The sequence below is a fragment of the Myotis lucifugus genome, unplaced genomic scaffold (genome assembly GCF_000147115.1).
Source record: "Myotis lucifugus unplaced genomic scaffold, Myoluc2.0 scaffold_38, whole genome shotgun sequence".
NCBI lineage: Eukaryota > Metazoa > Chordata > Mammalia > Chiroptera > Vespertilionidae > Myotis > Myotis lucifugus.
The window spans coordinates 389,273-410,199 of record NW_005871086.1 but is presented as its reverse complement, the minus strand read 5'-3'; the positions used below and the strand labels follow the sequence as shown (position 1 = coordinate 410,199).

The 20,927-nt window shown below is 42.7% G+C and overlaps 1 protein-coding gene across 10 annotated transcripts in view; it reads right to left on the bottom strand.

Moving 5' to 3' along the window:
- The window catches only part of CHD8 (chromodomain helicase DNA binding protein 8), a 67,539-nt gene extending 47,646 nt beyond the window's left edge, over window positions 1–19,893 (bottom strand). For 6 of the 10 annotated variants that reach the window (XM_014454672.2, XM_014454675.2, XM_014454676.2 and 3 more), the window contains exons 1-2: window positions 19,835–19,893; window positions 186–1,241 (exon numbers count right to left, since the gene is read on the bottom strand). In XM_014454672.2, coding sequence (XP_014310158.1) covers window positions 186–1,028 — 843 coding nt within the window. In that variant the 5' untranslated portion in view covers window positions 1,029–1,241; window positions 19,835–19,893. Of the gene's footprint in view, window positions 1–185; window positions 1,242–6,683; window positions 6,730–19,834 lie in introns of those variants that run through there. The other 4 variants (XM_023752853.1, XM_023752855.1, XM_014454677.2 and 1 more) reach the window with 4 other exon arrangements.
- Window positions 19,894–20,927: the final 1,034 nt, after the last annotated feature.

The following is a 20,927-nucleotide window of genomic DNA, read 5'->3' as shown; positions in this document are numbered from 1 at the left end:
TTTCTAACTCTCTATCCCTCTCCCTTCCTCTCTGTAAAAAAAAAAATCAATAAAATATATTTTTTTAAAAAGCAAAGATGAAATTTATTCAGGATTTCCTAGAGCTAGCTCTGTGTGCTCTCTCTCACACAGTTGCTGGGCCCTCTACTAAACCAAAATTCACCTCCCCCTTTCACTCAAGTCACCTGAGTAGGTGTAGAGGTCAGTGTAACTGCAGGCTTCAGTGGGGGCCCTGTGGCCCCAGGGTTTCCAGCAGGAGCTGAACCCTTAACTGGCTGTAGGACCAGCTGCTTTACTGGTCGGCTGGGCTGGACAATGCGCTGAACAGTAGCCTGGTTCCCAGGGACCTTGGCGGCCAACACTGTATTACCAGAGACAATGGAAACACCTGGTCGAAGGGGAGTGCCGGTTAGCACTTTGGTAAAAGTGACTTTTCCACCATTGGCTGTGCCAGCCACTAGGGGCTGAGCTGTGCTGGTGATACCTTGGGCCTGAATTTGTGCCACATGGGCACCAGTGACTGAGGAGCTCGGTGGGGCTTTAAGAATAACAATCTTAGGGGCTGACTGAGGTGGTTGCCCTCCAGGACTACTAGAGGACACAGCTGTGGCAGAGACACCCATGAAAGGATTCCCTTGGCTCAGGATCTCCTGGTTCTTGGAGACCTGCAAAAGTCCTGCTGTTGGCGCTGGTGTCTGTAAGACAGGTTGGGCTGGCTGCTCCTGGCTGATGGGCTGAGTGGTATAATCATGCAAGGTTAAAGATTCTGGAGCTGGAGCTGTTGATTCCTTGGAAAGTTCTGTGGGGGCTGTTTCCTCTGGTGGGGGGACCAGGTCACTTGCTGATGGATTCCCCACATCACCACCTCCACCATCCTGGTTCATTTGATCCAAGGAGTCCAGAGAGCTTGGTAGTCCAAGGGCTTCCTCAATGGGGTCTTGTGTGACCTGGTTGAAGCTGTCATCAGTCAGAGAGTCCAGGCCAAATAAATTTGGGTCATCAAACAGATCCATGATGGGGTCTGCCATCTTGGGAAAGCAATGGAGGGTACTTCCCCCAAGATATAGGGAGGGAAGGGGAGGGGGGGTATTGGCTCTCCCCTCCCCTCCCCTATTAAGAAAAAAATGTACACAATGGAAGACTACTCTTCAGGTAAAGAGGCAAGAAACAAGTGCATGTCAGATTGTCCTGACCTTCATGGAGCAAGATGGCTAGGTCTTCAGAGGAAGATGGTAGAACTCCTGTTGTGGGAAGACAAATGAAAAATAAGCAAAGTAGGTAACCCCAGGAAAAATGTCTCCTTCTTAGGTACCATCCTTAATATCAAATCACATCAAAATAGTAAGAGGGAAATATGGGTAATCTGAGGCAGAGATAAAGAAGAAAACACCCACATTTCTGCTTCAAAACTAAAACAAAAAAAAAATAAACTCAACCCCCTTTTTGGACTCTACACTTTGATGCTACTGTCTGTCAAGATCATTCAGGTGTCTTTGTCCATTTCTTTTTACAATTATCATTCTTAGGTAAAGATCAGAAAATTTAATAGTCATTCACCTTCTACTTAGGTTTCTTAAGTTGACAGGCCTTAATGATATACTAGCAGCATTTCAGAGACTGCAGATAGAGGTTTTTGAATATATTGTATTTTATAAATTTCCCTTGTATTTTAGATACTTTTACTTACTACTGGCAAAAATAATACCTTTAACCAAGCTCATAGTACAATCTTGCTAATAAGCTTATAGTATCATTTTACCCAGGAAGTTTTGTAAAGTTTATTCTAATTAACATATTAATTAACCTATACACAGTATTTCTGTTCTGAATCCCCTCCCCCCTTTCTCATATTTAAGATAAAATACTTGGAACACCCCTAACCTCTCTCCCAGCTGAAATCTTTCCCACCCTCAAGGTCTTCTTCTCCGTAAGGTGAGCCCCTTTAACAACAGAGCAATTTGTGATGACCTGGTCCCTCACCTTTAAATACCACAGCACTGTTTACACCTTATTGAAAGTATTTATATCTAATATTATACTAAAATGATGAGTCTCTTGTTTGTATCCTCTGAAGGCCCAAATGATTCCCTTGTGCAAATTATAAAACGCTGCCTGCTCCTGAAGATGCTTGTCTGCCATCTGCTGGAAAACTGTCATATTATCATTTTTGATAATGAATATGTACAATGTACACCCTGCACAATCCTGCATGGTGGCCTAGCTCCTCCTTCGCAGAGACAAAAAAGTTCCTGATAATGGGGACCATGTCTTATTTATCTGTGGATCCCTAAAGAACCAGCAGGATATCATATATACAGTAAATACTCAAAAATATTTAATGAATTAATATATTAGCTTGCTGTATCTGGTATGAACCATTCAGGCCTTACAGACACTAAATGGTATTCCCTAATTTTAAGATGAGACAGTAGAAAGCTTTCCATCTTGAAAAACTGTTCTACAATAACTGAAAGTATGTTTACTAAACCCACATCTGGGGCTTCAAGTTCATGAGAATGCTGGAAAAAGCAAAAACTAAGAAAAGAGATAAGTATATCAGCAATAACTAAACTATATAAAAAGTAGTATCTGTTCTTTGTCATATGATGTCAATATTTGACAATCTTGGAAAGCCTTGATTGATAAGACCATTTCTCCTAAGTTTTAGAGGCAGTAGAGAGGAAATCTGTCAGTGATACAGTAGACTTTACCGAAGAAGGCTTTTCCACACAACCCCAAAACTTTTCCTCTTCCTTAACACATTCCAGTTATCCGTACAAAACAATATAGTAATATGGGTAAATATATCCTGGACACAGATAAAAAGAACAGACTCATCAGTAGCTAGTACATCAGTCAAAATTACAAAGTATACATGGCATCTTCACCAATGTTAAACAAAATCTACCTTGCTTCAGCAATTATGTACTCTCATATCTCACTCAGAATCCCTATCATTTCCCATCCCTGACTAACAAATTCCACCAGCATATTCCAGCCTCTCCTAATGCCTGCCCCAAACTTACTCAAAATGGTGATCACACCTGGCCAGTGTGGTTCAATGGTTGACCACAGATCCATGAACCAAGAGGTTCCCGGCTTGATTCCCAGTCAGGGCACATGCCCGGATTGCAGGCTCAATCCCCAGTGGGGGAGGAGGGCATGAGAGGTTATGCAGGAGGCAGCCAATCAATGTATCTCTCGCGTGGATGTTTTTATCTATCTCCCTCTCCCTTCCTCTCTCTCTAAAAAAATCAATAAAAATATTTGTTTAAATGGTGATCAGAAAAGTGACTGTTTCTTGATTTAATGAAAATCTACTCTTATCATTTTATAAACTTCCTCAACACTATTATCAACTTTTTTCTAGCTATGCCCTTACTTTGCTACCTATTATCTTTCATCTCCTATTTACTATCAGAGAAGTTACACTAAATAAGAGATGCCATATAAAAACTACAATGAAAGTTTCCACTAATTAGTTTATGCTGGTAATAGTTTATAACTTGCCTTTTCTTTCATGAGGTATTTTGTCCTTTCCACGACTTCTTGCTAAGTCTCTACAGGTCAATGCACTTACCATTTATCTCCCTTCCCAGTTTTTAGGTCAAATTTCTGCTTCTCTTGGTTCAGTCTGGGCCCAATAATTTAAAAAACTCCATCACTGACTTAAAGACACACCACCAAGTTTCACTGCTTCTCAGTCCCATCCCATCAACTCACTTCTACTAATCTAATTCATCTTGTACATGTGTTGTTGTGTTTTTTTAAATATATTTTTATTGATTTCAGAGAGGAAGGGAGAGGGAGTGGGAGAAAGAGAGAGAGAAACATCAATGATGAGAGAGAATCATTGATTGGCTGCCTCCTGCACACCCCCTACTGGGGATTGAGCCTGCAACCCAGGCATGTGCCCTTGACTGGACTCAAACCTGGGACCCTTGAGTTTGCAGGCCAATGCTCTATCCACTAAGCAAAACCAGCCAGGGCTCTTGTACATGTTTTTAATCCTCACCCGAGGATATTTTTCCACTGATTTTTAGAGAGAGTGGAAGAGAAAGGGAAAGAGAGAAATATTGATGTAAGAGAAACACGATTGGTTGCCTCCTACATGAGCCCCAACCAGGGCCTGGGCCAGGGAGGAGCCTGCAACCGAGGTACATGTCCTTGACTGGAATCGAGCCCAGGACCCTTCGGTCCACAGGCCCAAGCTCTATCCACTGAGCCAAACCGGTTAGGGCTTGTACATGTTTTTAAATCCTAGCCTCCTGCTCCTTTTCTAACTCCCACCTTTAAGATGTCCTTTCCCCTCAAAAGATTAAACATACCTGGGAGTAAAAATAGGTGTTAAGCACAGAAATATATGAAGCATTTAGATGCCCCAAGTAAAGCAAGTACCTAGATAAGGAAGTCATACCTGCCCAAAACACATATACACATGTATATGCTCCAAAGGAAAGACAGAATTTAATGGTTACAATTCATCACTTTCACTAATTCCAAACTAATGACAGAAACCTTGAGGAATGAGTTGGGGAAAAGTGGAACAAACTAGTCAGTTAAGGTTAAAATCCAAGACCATCACCTATATTCTCCAAATAACAAGGCAGTTAACACTAAGAAATGTTTTATATAATAGTCCGGCATCTCACTTCCTCCTCCTCCTTTTTTTTTTTTTTTTAAATATATTTTTATTGATTTCAGAGAGGGAGAGGGAGAGATAGAAACATCGATGAGAGAGACTCATCTATCAGCTGCCTTCTGCACGCCCCCTACTGGGGATCAAGCCCACAACTGGGGCATGTGCCCTTGACAGCATTAGAACCCAGGACCCTTCAGTCTGCAGGTTGATGCTCTATCCACTGAGCCAAACCAGCTAGGATTCACCTCCTTCTTAAAGGGCTAACTACGCTTTTCCTTCAATGTAATTCTAAACTTGTTCTTCTGCAGTTTTATCACCTTTAATATAGTTCTTCTTGAGGTGTTCTTCTTTTTTTTTTAGAGTTCTAACTCTCCTTTTCTTATTTTACAGGTCTTCTTACCCTTGCCCATTTCAATTGTCCAATCATAAAGGACTTTAATTCTACTCTACTTTTCCATCTCAATCTCCCCATACTTTACAATAAAGCAGTGACTCTCAACTGGGAGATGGAAGGTACAGTAGTTTGAAAATGTGTATTCAATGTCCTAATTTTATACTTAGCAAATGGAAAGAGAAAACACACCTCAGTGTTTAGGTTATTTATATTCAGTAAAACAGGACAAAATTTTCTTGGCTAGTAAGGATGTATAAAAGATGGGGGTCGGGAGTGCTGGAGCAGAGAAAAAAGAAGCATCCCTGCTCAGGGGTTATCGACACCTGTAGTGGGGTAAGATTTCTTATGGTCTCTCAAAAGGGAGTTTATCATAGTTATTGCTTATGATGGATGAGAAACACTGCAACAGTTGTCTAACAGATAACATCCATTCTCCGTTTACAGATTTCTCTGTACTGACCATCCTCTTGGAGATAATGAATGTATGCCATATTGACAAATGCTGACTTCTTCTTTTTTTCTTTTTTGGTAATAAGTACTTTTACAAAGTACCACTGATGCCCATTTAACCTCTAACTGCTCAAACATTCAGAAAATAAACTATTTTATTTCAAAGTATAAATCTTGTTATTGGAAACTGTATCCTTTGAAGAGGATCAGCTGCAGACAGATATAAACACATGTTACTGAAACACAAGATGCTTAACAGAAGCAGCTTAATTTGAAATGAGAAATCCCTTGAAAATAAAATAATCAGAAGGCCTAAAATGAAAATCACCAATATAATTTTAAAAGAGAAGGCTTTAAAAACTGTACCATGAAGACATTTGTGAGACCCAAAGGGTCTCAAATCTTATAAATAAATGGGAAACAAACACCCAAGGTGAATTTAATCACAGTTTAGGGTCAGCAAGGGATCTACAGCAAAGGATGGAAGGGTACAGACCATAAGAACTGGAGCTTTTAACTTGGAGCCACTCAGATTTCCTCACGAAGACTGAGATCCTAGGCCATTTCCTCTATCTTCGCTATTCTCATTGCTAAATGTGACTACCCTGTTTTCGTTTTCCCAATTACTAAGGAAAAAGCACTCACACCTCAATCAGATATTTGGGGGCAAAGGTGTACACTGTAAAGTGAGCCCTCCTGAATAAACAAGAAAAGCAAAATAGACAACTATGAAAGCTAAAAGAATGTACGTATGTCCAGGGGGTAAAGGAGAAACTACAGAAATCATATACTCATATGAAAGGAGGGAAGGGGCAAGGTAAGGAAGTCAGGGGTTTATGAACAGGGAAACGCGACTGGGGGTGGGGGTGGCGGGGACCCGGGTAGATTACCTGCTCATACTGCCGGGGTTGGTGCCAGTAAGGCCCATACAGCAGAAGCGGGAGATTTCTGGCAACTGGAGCCCCCAAAATGGAGATGAGGTACATGCACTTGAAGGAGGGAGCTAGCGGGGTGCCCTCCAGAGTGGGGATGGCCAAGACGGGAAGATGCGGGGGGTGGGGGGGCGGCGGAAGGGGGATGTGGATGCCCGGGTGGGAGCAATGTTAGGGCGGAAGCTACAGGCTGGAAGGCCCGACAAGCCCAGATGGAGAAAAGGAGCTGTGCCTCACCCTCGTGTAGGAATAGAGGTGCCTTTACCTGCAGCGGCGTGGGGGGCCGGTTCGCCCCTCTCGCTGTCTCTCCAGCACCAGTTCCCCCTCCTCCTGCGCAACCTACCCTCATGCTCCAGCCCGCCCCGCGTCCTCATTGGCTAAAATGGACTGCCACTCACAGAGAAGCAAAGACGCAAAACAGCGTAAAGGGTGGGACTTGGGAGAGTTTCCCCTCCCCCGCCACCGCGGGTTAGGTTGAGAGCGCACGGAGAGGCCTATCCGGTTTCTAGGGCCCAGGCGAAGCCTGCAGCTTGCTTGGAAAAAAAGGGGCCTGGCCAGAGGAACTGTCTCATGCTGCGGGAAACTAGTCCTAGGGATTAAATTCCCTGCCACCAACACTGTGTTCTGTACACCAAACAGCATGAACTCAGGAGGGAGGGTTCCACTCCAGGCAAACTCTGCCTCCTGAACTCCCTGCCTTCTAGCAGCCCTGTCAACTCTTGGGCTGTAGTGACTATACCTTATCCCCATCCCCATTAAGAGGCCAAATCTTCTCTCCATCATGGGAGCGAGGCAGTCCAGTGCTGGGATATGGAGGCCTTTTACTCTTAAAGGATAAAGCACTCTTTCTGCCACAACTCCCAATGCTGGTTTGCATTCCTGACACTCGAACCCTGGGCAGCAGTACCTCTTTCCAGGAGCCCTCCGACAATTCCCAGCCCCTCCCCTCCAAAACAGCCCCTCAGCTCACCACAAGACCTGGTCTCCTGCCCCCATCTCATTTTGCTAAAACTCAACTGCTCTGGCGTACTGGCCAGTGTCCACTTTGCTATGCCACTCGAGATCACTCTAATCCCCAGTGAGACTAGTCGACTCCAGAGTGATGGTATGCAAGCTTAAATCCCCCAAAGTAAACTGTTATTAAAAAGAGTTGCTGATGATCTGACCACATTTCCTCTGAAATGTAACCATTGAAATTCTACTTTCTGTACTCTAGGACACAAACGAGGAAGCAGGTTAACTTGGCTGTAGAGCTCCTATTTTTAAACATTCTAGCATTACCGCTATTGCTAGGAACACCCAATTACCACTTCTGTAAACAGCAATACTGTTGTTTTCCCATTCACTCAGGCTCAAAACCTCATCTTTATTTCATTTCTTTGCCTTATCAAAATCTTATTTATCCTCTAAGATGTACATCAAATGCCTCTTCCATTTTCTTTACATTTGAGTATATGATATACCAAGTATTGTGGTAGTATTAGAGAACCAAAGATAAATAGATATGACCTCTACCTTCAATATATATTTGAGTATAAATGTGGGGAGAGGGTAAAGAGTAGGGAATTATGACAGTAGAGACAAATGTAAACAATTATAATACAAGGTGATATGTGCAATGAAATAAGCAGGGGGCTATTACAGAAACAGATGAAAGAGACTTAACTTAGTACTTTCTTAATGAAGAGTTAACTAGGGAAGGTAAGTGGGCTACAAAAAGAGGTATTCAGGCAGCAGGGACAGTAAAGAGGAAAACAAAACAAAGCACAGCAATGAGAAACAACATGAGGCACGTAGTGGAAACTCTAAGTAGTTCTGTAGTTCAGTCCTGCCAAAGTGTAAATCACAAAAAAACAAATTAGAGGGAGATGAGATGGAAAGGATAGGTAAGGGCCAGACCCTGCAAGGAGGACCTTGAATACGATGCTAAAGCATTTTTAAAACATTTTGTTAATCCTTACCACAGGATATTTTTTTCATTGATTTTTAGAGAACGGAGGGGGGAGAGACAGAGAAACATCAATATGACAGACACATCGATTGGTTGCCTCCTGCATGTGCCCTGACCTGAGCTGGGGATGGAGCCTGCAACCGAGGTATGTGCCCTTGACCAGAATCAAACCTGAGACTCTTCAGTCCGTGGGCTAATGCTCTAACCACTGAGCAACAGGCTAAGGCTAAAGCCTTTTCTTATAGGTGGATGAGGAACCACTGAAACAGGGAATGACATGGCCAGAACTGCATTTTGGTTAGCTAGCTCTGGATGTTAGAGAACAGATTTGGGGGATGAGGGTAAAGAGTTCACAGAAGCAGTTAGGAGGCTACTATGGTAGTCTAGAAAAGAGTTGTATAGTGGTATTTGCTGATTTTTCTTTCTGCCCAACAACTAAAAGCCCCCTTCCTACATTGGGGTAATAGCTCAGATGAGAGTCTTCAATGGAAGGCTGGATATTAACTTCCACTACAGAGCCAGGGAGCAGGGGGATGCAGGAGGATGCTGGAGGCAGAGGTCCCACCTTCACTTCCTGGCAGAGACAAAGTACACACATGACCTAGACCAGTGATGGCGAACCTTTTGAGCTCGGCGTGTCAGCATTTTGAAAAACCCTAACTTAACTCTGGTGCCGTGTCACATATAGAAATTTTTTGATATTTGCAACCATAGTAAAACAAAGACTTATATTTTTGATATTTATTTTATATATTTAAATGCCATTTAACAAAGAAAAATCAACCAAAAAAATGAGTTCGCGTGTCACCTCTGACACACGTGTCATAGGTTCGCCATCACTGACCTAGACTAATTTAACTGGACAGTCCTTAGGGTAGTGGTTCTCAACCTTCCTAATGCCGCGATCCTTTAATACAGTTCCTCATGTTGTGGTGACCCCCCCCAACCATAAAATTATTTTCGTTGCTACTTCGTAACTGGAATTTTGCTACTGTTATGAATCGTAATGTAAATATCTGATATGCAGGATGTATTTTCATTGTTACAAATTGAACATAATTAAAGCATAGTGATTAATCACAAAAACAACATATAATTATATATGTGTTTTCCGATGGTCTTAGGCGACCCCTGTGAAAGGGTTGTTCGACCCCCAAAGGGGTCGAGAACCACAGGTTGGGAACCGCTGCCTTAGGGGAACTTTGACTTTGAAGAGGTAATGCAAAGACCCAAAACAAGCAGTTAGACAACATTCAGCAGTGGCAGACAGCAGAGTATTACTGCATCATCTTAAACAGACTGTTCAGTGGTGTGACCTTGGCTATGTTTTCCACATCTCTCACTTCCCTTGGTTTTAGATCTTTTTAAACCAGATTCTCTAGCATTTCCATTGATTTCGTAAGCCATACAATATCCTTCCCATAAATTCCCTTTCTTCTTAAGTTAGCCAACATGATCTTTGTTGTTTGCAAACAAGATGATTAGAGCCTAAATCATAGCAATGTGGTGGTTTAAAAGGTAATGATGAGAAGGAAGGGAAAGAGCTGATTAATGCTTATGAGATAAAAAAAATGGTAGAACCTGGAGTTTAGAGGCAAAGATGAGTTCAACTACGCTGAGTTTGTGGCCTATAGTATGTTGAGTAGTGATATTCAATAGGAGGTTGGATGTATAAATCTAGCAGTTGGCTTGGTGATAGATGTAGAGTTACCAGTATCTAAATAGCAGTTTCAAGAGTGAGGATTACACAGGGAGTGTGAAGAGCAAAGCAAGAATATAAAAAACTGCACCAATACTGTTGGGGAGACAATAGAGAATATTGGGGTCTGTGAAGAATTGGAGAACCATGTCCATTCCAGAGAGTGGCTGCTATTTAGCTCTAGTTAAGTGTTGCCATATGTACACCCAACGTTGAGAGAGAACTTCAGATTTTTCTCAAGCCAGAAATAGTTTATGTAAATCTTCTAGGTTTTAAATGTACACTGCATAAATAAATAAAAGAGATAACTAATTTTTAAAAATATGTTTTTACTGATTTTAGAGAGGAAGGGAGAAAGAGAGTTAGAAATATCAATGAGGCGGAATCATTGATCAGCTGCCTCCTACACCCCCCCAACCCCCCAGTAGCCTCCCTACTGCGGATGGAGCCTGCAACCCGGGCACGTGCCCTGACCAAGATCGAACCAGTGACCTCCTGGTTCATAGGTCGATGCTCAACCACTGAGTCACACCGACCAGGCATTTTTAAAAAGTGTTTAAAACTGTATAGAGGCTAAACAAAATGCTTAGCTGGAAACCCAATTAATGAGCTTTTTGGTGAGAAAAGCTAAGGAGGAACTCAGGAAAACAACAGGATTTAAGAATCAGAATAAGTTACACCTACCAAGCGGGTAAAGAAGGAAAAGCTAGAGAAGCAGAGTGGGCAATGTCACAGAAGCAAAGAGAGTAGAGTATTACAGGGGAGAAAGAGGGACCGATTACATTGAACAAGCAAAAATGTCCAATAATAAATGTCCATTGGATTTAATAATTGAAAATCTTCTTGATCCCTACTTTTCATTGTCAAGCCAAAAGTAATCAGTCCTATACGAACTTACACAGCATATTAAGTACTTTTTAAAAATAATTATCTTCTATTTTGTATTTCATTTATATTTGTACATGGAGGTATAATGAGCTTTCAAGTCAGAGGGATGAGGGTTCAAATCTTTGTCCCACAAAGTAAATTAACCTTTTTGAGTCTAGTTCATTTCTCTCTACAAAGAGGGATCAAGGCACAGGACCAGTAATGAGGATTAATAAAACACCTAGCACAATATTTGGCATATACCACTATGTCCTAGGAGGTACTCAACAAACATTGTTGGATAGACAGTTGGGAAAAAACTTTGTTTCTGCCAGTGTTCTCCACCTAATCAGTTTTAGTAGGATCATCACCCCAATTAATGGCCTCTAAAATAATTAATTTCAGCAAGTTAATTCCTATGAGCTTGAATGTGCACTCTAGCTCTCTTCCTCTATATTAAATCTAATTTAAGGCAAATGAGTATAACTACACTTTAGATTCTAGAGTCTGAAGACCATGTTCAACTAACTGGCTTTGTTCAGTCTAAACCTATGATCAAGATGTTCTAAATCACTAGTATCCAACTTTGAGTGGTGAGAGACCTAAGTTAAGACTCTCAGGGATCCAAAGAAGGGCCATAAAGATTTCAGAAAAATTAGTCACACCCTGAAACACTTTTCTTAATTGACTTCCAATATACCACACTTTTCTGGTTTTCCTCCTACCTCTAGCTAGTTCTCCTTTGCTATTCTCCTCTACCAGCCTTTAACTGTTGAAGTTCACCAAGCTTTGGTCTTAGAACCCTTTTATTTATCATTCTATACTTCCTTTTCAAGAATATCTAATTCACATGCATGGCCTCAATTATTATTCACTTTTTCCTACCAAATTATCTATATGCTTATAACTTACTTACTCAATAGCTCTTCTTGGTAGTTTCTCCATTCTCCTTGGTTGATCCACTTGTCCAACTCTCCCTATAAGAGGCTTACTGACTTTAAGGAGACTGATTCCTTGGTCATCCCTCTAGTTTCCTCCATCCCCACTGCCATGCATGCACACACAAAGATGATCACCAACCTCCAAGTATCTCCTATTCAGTCATAGCTGCGGAGACCAGAAACCCTCTTCCTTACCAAATACATCCAATATTCGTAAATCCTACTATTACCTCCTAAATATCCCTCCAATCCACCCACTTCTGTCTCTACTGCCATTCTGGATCAATTTATTCTCCTCACTTCCCTGAACTAGTGCAACTGCCTTCTAACTGGTTCCCCTCCATTGTGCCTGTTTAATTTTTATTTATCCTTCAAAGCTTATTTAAACATCATCATTTCAAAAAAAGCTTTCCCTGACCTTCAAGACAAAAAGCCAAATTTATGCAGTATACGTTACATGACAGGCACTCTTCTAAACAATGCAAATACAGAACCCATTTCATTTTCTTAAGCCTAAAATAACTATCTTTATTTTATAGATGAGAAAACTGAGGCACAGAATGATAATTTTCCCAACATCCACAGCTAGCAAAAGCAGTGCCAGATTCAAATTCAGGCAGTGTGGCTTCAGAAGTCACAATTTTGCCCTAGCTGATTTGGCTCAGTGGATAGAGCGTCGGCCTGCTGACTGAAGGGTCTCAGGTTTGATTTCGGCCAAGGGCACATGCCTGGGTTGGGGGCGTGCAGGAGGTAGCTGATCAATGATTCTCATCATTGATGTTTCTATCTCTCTAGCCCTCTCCTTTCCTTTTTTTAAAAAAGAAGTCACAATCTTAACCACCCGACTACATTATGCTGTAGGTTACATGCCCTTTTATAAATTGTCTTGTAACATCCACTTTTTTGTAGTACAGATTGAACTGATTATAGTATAATTAATAGCTTGATGCCCTCCCCCATATTAGAAAAAGTTCCACAAGGTCAAGGACTGTGTGTGACTTTTCATTACAATATTCCCTTTGCCTATTGGGTGGTAATGGACATTCAATATACATTTGTTGAAGGAATGCATGTTCAACTTCCAGCCAAAGGTTTGTGGGAGTGAGAGGTAATGGGGAGGTTTCTGGCAAAAGCAAGGGCTTCTCTCAGAATGCAGAGATAGTAACAAATTAATGAGCAGTGGCACATTTTCCTACCAGAAGCATTCAGAAGAGGCATCATAAAATCATAAGCATCTTCACTTTTTAGGACCTGCAGCGGACACAGCTTTTACATATAGCAAAAGGGGCTACAGGCAATACCCATAAAAACACTGTTTTCTATAGTGCGACAGTATTGAGAGTAATGAAATTTTAGTCATCTTCTTTAGGCTTGGGACCATAAAGACTCAGTGGTGGCCAATTTAAAGCTGTGGCAAGCAGCAACTAGATGACACTATACCCATATGACTCGAAAATAGGGCATGGATTCATTTTTAAGTCAGCCTCATTATGTGTTGTGTTTTTTTTTTTTTTCCAGTAAAACCTCCGAGTTTTGCTCTCTCTGAAACAGAAAATTAGAGCCTAATCTTTAGGTCCTTTGGTGAAGTTAGACTGGATCTTTCTCTTCACTGGCACATGGTCACCAAGGTGAAAGTAACATTCTGGATTACAGATGAGGAATATATAACTGGATCAATACGTCCACCTTGTATAATGCCACTTTTGGTCATTCAGCACAGTAACAATATATATGTAATTGAGGTAACAGAATCCTGGTCCTCTTTATGCCCCCCCCCCCCCCCAACACACAACACACACACCGCTCTTACATGCTCTACTTTTACTGAGGCAATATACATACATTTGTTCAGCCTAACAGAAAAATATAAATATTTACTTTATTTATGAGGGATTGTTTTCACTGCAACATTTGTGTTAAAAAGGTGTGTGTGGCAGGGGGAGGAGAAACATTATAAAGCACTGTTATCACACTTGTGCCTCTAGGCACAAAAATGACCTCAGTGACAAGTGACTAATGAAAACTTAGTGTGCTACTTGGACGTGCATTGGCTAAAAATATGGAGTTATTTGCAAGACTGACCAAGTGATTTCCCCCTGTGGAGCTTAAAGTATTTCACATACTCTTATCTTCAAAATAACCAACTTAAATAAAAGTAATAAACTATTATTTTTTTGCCTTTTAACAGACATGTTAAAAAAGAAATGTTACATCTCAAGGTTCTACAACTGCTAAAGGCACAGCTTTAACAGGCTACCAGATGCCTACTTGTCTCATGTTGTGGTCAAATAGAGTTGTCCCACAGGGGTCAGCACTGCACCTTTCAATGGGGGAGGCTAGATAGTGAATGGGGCTTTGAAGTCCAACAGACTAAAGTCCTACTCCTAGTTAAGTTACCTAACTTCACTCTCTTATTCTTTTCTCCTCTGTAGAATGAAGCTAACATCACATACATTTCAGGATTATTCTGAAGATTAAAAGATAATGTACAGCCTGACCAGTGTGGCTCAGTGGTTGAGCGTCGACCCATGCACCAAGAGGTCGCTGATTCAATTCCTGGTTGAGACACAAGCCTGGGTTGTGGGTTTGTCCCCGGTGGGGGCGTGCAGGAGGCAGCCAATCGATGTTTCTCTCTCTCTCTTCCTTCCTTCCTCTCTTTGTAAATATCAATAAAAACATATCTAAAAAGAAAAAGATAATGTACAATGTTTGGCACATAGTAGGAAAGTAAAAAGAAGTTTATTATTCCCTGTCCAATAATTTAAATGAGTACCACCAAAGATTTCTCTCAAAGCAAAATTACTCCTTTGAGACTTGGCTGAGCTGATCTACTGAGCATAACGGTGGAATACGGAAATAGATGTAAAAGTTTCACAATTACAATAGCAGGACTGCTGGGCAGGATGAAAAGACTCTGCTGAGAAAGCAGTAAAACCCTTTAACCTCAAGCCCATGGAAAAGACTTCAACCAGCACTGGTGTCTAGGGCAACATCCAGGTAATTCAATTAATCATTTTTCATCTTTGTAGGAATGGTGCCAGTGTCTCCTACTGCTCCATTTACTTCACAATGCCTGCTCATGGAGCTTACAGTTCTCCGACTAACCACGCTGTCCCTTGGTAGTTCATATGCCCAGATCCAGCTGCCTCAACTTCTGACTCCCATGATCTTTAGGAGAGGAGTGAATGTGAGTGATCGCTCCCTATATATAAGACCTTACGAAAAAGATTGCTCCAACAGGAGACATACCTGAAAAATAAGCAAAAGCACTACATTTTACAGGAGAATTGATGTCTTACTAATGTGCTCCACTCCACAGACAAGAGGTAAAAAAAAGAGAATGACTGAGCACTGATTAGAAGCAATGAAGAAACCACCAAGTAAAAGTTCAGTATCCATGCAACTTGGCAGCCTCTATTAAAAAATCCAAAGTTTTTCCCATTCTGTTTAGGCAGATGTATATCTGATAAAATCATGTTCTGTTACAAAATCCTGCTATGGCCCTGGCCAGTGCTCAGTGGTTAGAGCATTGGCCACAGGCCCAAAGGGTCGTGGTTTCAATTCCTGGTCAAAGGCATGCACCTAGGTTGCAAGTTTGATCCTGGACCTGGTCAGGGAATATGGGAGGCAACCAATCAACGTGTCTCACAACGATGTTTTCTCTCTCTCCCTCCTCCTTTCCTTCCGTCCACTCTCTCTAAAAATCAATGGAAAAAATATCCTCAGGTGAGGATTTAAAAAAAAAAATCCTGCTATGATTTGGACTTTAAAAAGGCAGCCCAACTACTGAAATCACCATTTCCTCAAGAACTTAATGAAAAAGAAAATGCCATATCATTAATGGGACAATGTACAAATTATTCCATGTCCCAAAGGAATAATTCCCAAAGATGTAGTGGACCCCAAAGTATGTAGTGAAAGAAAAAAAATGAAAGTATATAGTGGGGGCCCAGCCAGTGTGGTTCAATGGTTGAGCATCGACCTATAAAACGGGAGGTCACAGCATATGCCCAGCTTGCAGGATTGATCTCCAGTGTGGGGAGTGCAGGAGGCAGCCTATCAATTATTCTCTCATTTGATGTTGCTATCTCTCTTTCCCTCTCCCTTCCTCTCTGAAATCAATAAAAATATATTTAAAAAGAAGAAGAAGAAGAAGAAGAAGAAGAAAGTACATAGTGGGGAAAAAGAAAACACAAAAGCTTTGGATATCCCAAGGATTTCTATAATGACAATGAAAGACAATTGGAGAAATCTGAAAGATTTTACAGCGCTTGAAATCCTTTCTCTCAGGTGAAATTAAGAATTAAGTTAATATACTTCCTTTCTCAGAGAAGTACTGACATTGTTTTAGAAAAATTACAGACTCTCAAAACCAAAAAGTCTTATTATAAAATTAGTAATTACTGGAGTATTGGGGCATTACCAAAAGAATTAGAACTATCACATTTAATGTGCTGACATATAGGGGAGAAAAGAAGCACGGTCCTATTATTGCCTAGTAATCTGAGTAGCATGTCATTTAATTGCCTTTTTAAAATGAAGTAAAGTCTGAAAATGCCAAATAAAATGAAGCCATACACAATAAATTTCTCTGGAAATGTACAGAGGAAAGGGATGTTTCATTCTTTCAATGACAAACCCAATATTTTCTTAATAATTATGCTTAAGAGTAAGTTTCTTGTTAAAATCCTTGATTTGTCTTTGAATTTTTTTGGCATTTTTATTTGAGCAGGAGCCTGATATTCTGGGAAGTCTTCACAAACACACTAATAAGAATATATTTAGATAGTCTGAAATTGAAGAGGCTAGAGCATTGTCGAGGTTCCCTACACTGTTTAGAATACATTCCTGGATCCATCCCTGCTGAAGGTGAATGTAAAGCAATTATCCACGCCAGTCTAGTTTCTGTTTAAGCCTGCTGGACTTTATGATTATCATGTAACATGCATTAGTGGGTAGAAATTAAGTGTTTTATTTTTAAAAGTCTCCTGCTGCAATCTGAAGGCAAGAATTAAGATATTTTTAAATTGATCATTTTGCTTCATTAAACAACCAAGAACCTGGTGAAGGACAGAAAATAATGGATAAGTGAAAGGTCAAAAAAAAATTACAGGTACTTATAGAAGAGCGTAATGAGAAATTTGTAGTTTAAATTTAAAACATCCAGTAACTACAAAAAAATGGACTTATTTTGCAATACAAATACAATGAAAATCTTAAAGGCAGTATGAAAGAGTTAGAACACACACAAAAAGAGCTAAATTACAACTTCATACATGTACACACATAAGACAAAACTGAGAGGATAAAAGAGGGAAAAATCATTCAGGATAAAATTTAGAATGTAATAAGTGCTTAAAAAAACTTTCAGGCAACGGTAAACAGTTTCATATAGAAATACGACTATTCCTTGGGTACTAGAAACCATTCAGTGTTTCTCTACATTCCTTAAAAGGCCTCAGCAAGACAGAAGCAAAAAGGTGCAATGTCAGTGAGTAAAAAAACATGAACTGAACAAAATTATAATGGAGGATGGAAGGAAGACCACTAACTTTGTAAAGAAAAGAATAAAAAATTTATTAAAGAGGAGCTCTATAAAGTTAAACTGAATAAAATACGAAATGACTGCCTGTGAGAGAATCAAATGTTAAAGGTAAGATAGTAAACACAGCACTAGGTTGGCCCGGTAGTGTAAGGGTAGTTCATGCAAAGGCCTGCAGATTAGGGACTGCTCAAATGCAAGCCCAGAAGAGGACTGACTTCTAGGGGTGAGGGTGAGAGGTCCACAAAAATATTTGTCTCTGTTTATCCCCGAGCTATTTAGGCTCAACGTAAGCTCAGAAGCTAGCTTAACTCTTGCAGGGCTGTGGACACAGTATCTCTAAAGCATTTGGCATCTCTCTGAATGTTCTGAAAATGTTACAGTATTTCAGCAGATGGGAATATCAAATCTCATTCTTTCAGTAAGCAAGCACCGTTCCTGGCACCCACCAGTTACTCTTAAGTGGTAGTTTTGCTTAGAAAGAGCTCACCGTTTTTAAAAGATGTGTGCGATGGTGTGTGTTTGTTTTTTAAGACAGATCCCCCTCACCATCCTACCTTACCTATCAGAAACTCGACCCTTCACGTAAAATGTCAAATTTTTCATTTTACAACCAAAACTCTGCAGTGGTGGTGATGACAATGCCAGGACTCTTCCACTCCAGCACCCAGCGATGCTGCAGACAAGGCTGTCCTCGGAAATACAAGATCTCTGTTTCCTGGTGATTCACAGCCAGCTCAGCAGATTTGTATCATTTTCTATCCACGTCTAAGTGGATTTTGTCAACTTGGGAACTGACAAAATCAAAAGGCCAGATGCAGAAGACAGATCAAACAACATGGGGAAAGTGTGAATTGTGCAAGTACCCGCTCACTGCTTCATTAGATGCCTTATCAACACCCATCACTTCTTCGCTACTTCAGTTTTAAACCTCCCACCCGAGCCTGTCCACCCACCCACACACACACACACACACACACACACACCCCTACCCTGTCTTTGGCCAGGGTACTTCATCCTGCCTTGCACACCCACTGGTATGCCACTCTTGCAACTCAGGCCTTCTTAAACGAAAAATGTTTTCCTTCTCATAACTCTTGCTAAGGGGGCAGGATAATTCCAAAATACTTGGAATGGGAAGCCTCTCACATTCTGGCCCGAAAGAGGCTGACAATCTGTCCCGAAATCTATCTGGTGACCAACTCCAAAGAAATTCTGCCGCGGAAGACAGGATCTCATTCACTAGAGGAGGACAGTCTTCACATCGCAGACGCAGCATCTAGTACGGAAGGCGTCCCGCACCAGATGGGCCCGGGACTGATGGCAGGACAACCCCGGCGGAGAACCCTGGCGGCATCGACAGGCTCAGGACGGCGGGGGAGTAAGCCAAGGATCGGGGGCCGCGGGGTGCGGGGTGGCAGGAGGCAGGAGTCACCCATTCACTCTGCAGCTGGTGCTTGGGACGTTCTTTAAAAGAAAAGGACCTCGAATACTCGGTCTGTGGCTTGCGGCTCGCCGTGCTCAGTCGCTGGAAAGAGTGGTTCACTGAACGTCTGCCCCCCCCCCATGTCTCTACACCGGGCACCTCCTCTTCGAGGGCCTTCCTCACGCCAGGACCGCCCCGGACAGGGCAGGCGGGCGCTGCTGCATTTGCCCAGCCGCTGCCATGGCAGGGAAGTTTCCTGCGACACCAGCGGCAGGTAAATAAAGAAGCTGCCCTCGCCCCGCGGTAGGGGGAGGGGGCTGCCGCCCGAGGAGAGTTTACATAATGCCACGGAAACCTCGTTCGCGCTGCAGACCTGTCAATGGCGGGGCCAGGCTGGGGCTCCCCTCCGCCCCCACCTCCAACCACTCTCCCAACGCCTGCTCTTCTCCCGCGAAGACCCACAGAAATTACACGCAATAACGTCTAACACCCTGCACACGCTTACCCCATGCGCTCCTACCCACTTTTACTGTTAAAACACAAGAGCACAAGCCAAAAACAAAAAAACAAAAAAACACAAACCCTAATCTCCCACTTCTGAGTCCAAAGTATGGAGTAAAACCCAACGGAGCCGGGGAGGTCTCCCTCCTCCGAAGGGGCAAGGAGAACAAGGAGCTGCCGTGAAGTCTGCACCACGCCCAGGAACGCAACGACAAGCCCCCAAACTCCACGGCGGCCGGGGCAGCTCCCTCCGCGGCGCGGCGCGGCGCGGGCCCCGAGCCGGCGGCCGGCCGCTCCCCCGGCCTCTCACAAAGGAGAATGGTTCAGTCCAGAGCATCACCCGGCACCTGATCCCTCAACAACTGGCGGGCGGGCAAGGGGCGGTGGATCGAGGAAGGGGATGAGTTACTGGAACCAATTCTAAGAGCCTTCGCCTTTGCAAAGACCCCTGGACCAGCACTGAGGAGCGGGCACGAACGGGGAGCCTACCTGAACCAGTCCCGGCACTTCCTTTCCAGCCAGCGTTTCAACTCACCCTTTCGGAGAACAAGGCGCCTTCCGGCGGAGCATGGCCAGCCCTCGCCTCAATCTAGCTTGCTAGTAGTCCATTCTCGCCCGGCTCCGCCCACCTACGCTTCCTCCGACCAATGGCAGGGCCGACGCCCGGCCTCTTTCCAGCAGGGTTGTGTGAGTCCCATCCCGGAAGTCTCTCGAGGCTGGGAGGTCCTAAAAGGCTCCGGAGTGTACGTAGGCAACCACAGATGTGCCTGATTGAAAATAAAATCTGGCGGTATCTCCTGTCTGCAGGCTCAGTCCGCAGGCGTCCAGGCCTCTTGGCATTTCTCCTGCCCCCGCCGTTGGGGGCGCTCTGAACGAAAACATTTAGTTACCTGTTTCTGGGAAGCCATCTTGGGTCGGGCTGGCGCCCTGGGGCAGGAGGAGGGAGTGCGTGGAGAAAGTGGAGCTCTTTTCGGCCTTCTGTCGGGCTGCTGAGGTCCCGCCCCAACTCCTTATATAATAAGAATGTCCCTTGCTCACGATGGGGAGAAGCTGGGATGTTGCTGGATGTGGTGAGAGCAACCGCCACCCCTCTCATAGGAGTGAAGCGATCTTAGCAAATCAAAGCAGCAGAAATGAGTTCTTAGAAAGACAGTGGTTTTCCCAGTTCCTGGAGTAATCCCTTATGGTCGCCTCACTCCCCGGGACATCAGGATAAGACCAACATAAGTGATGTCTCTAGTCTAGGTGCTTCTAATCCTTGTGCTTCACTTGCAAGTTTTCCAGTGTTCTGTACATTGGACTGGGAGTCCATTGGAAATGAGAAAACAGGTTTTAGGGAAGAACAACTTTTTTTTTTTAAAGGACTAAATTCATCAGTAGACCCAAACTACCTGTGAATACAGACAGAGCAAATGATAGAAGTCTAAAGAGAGAAATTATATGTAAGGAAGAGAGCCATGAAGGGGCAGCCTTAAAAATACAGGCTGCAGAGAGTAATTTTCTAATAACTGCATTTAAATAGGAAAGGAGCCCTGACTGGCTTGGCTTAGTGGCTAGAGCGTCGGCCTGCAGACTGAAGGGT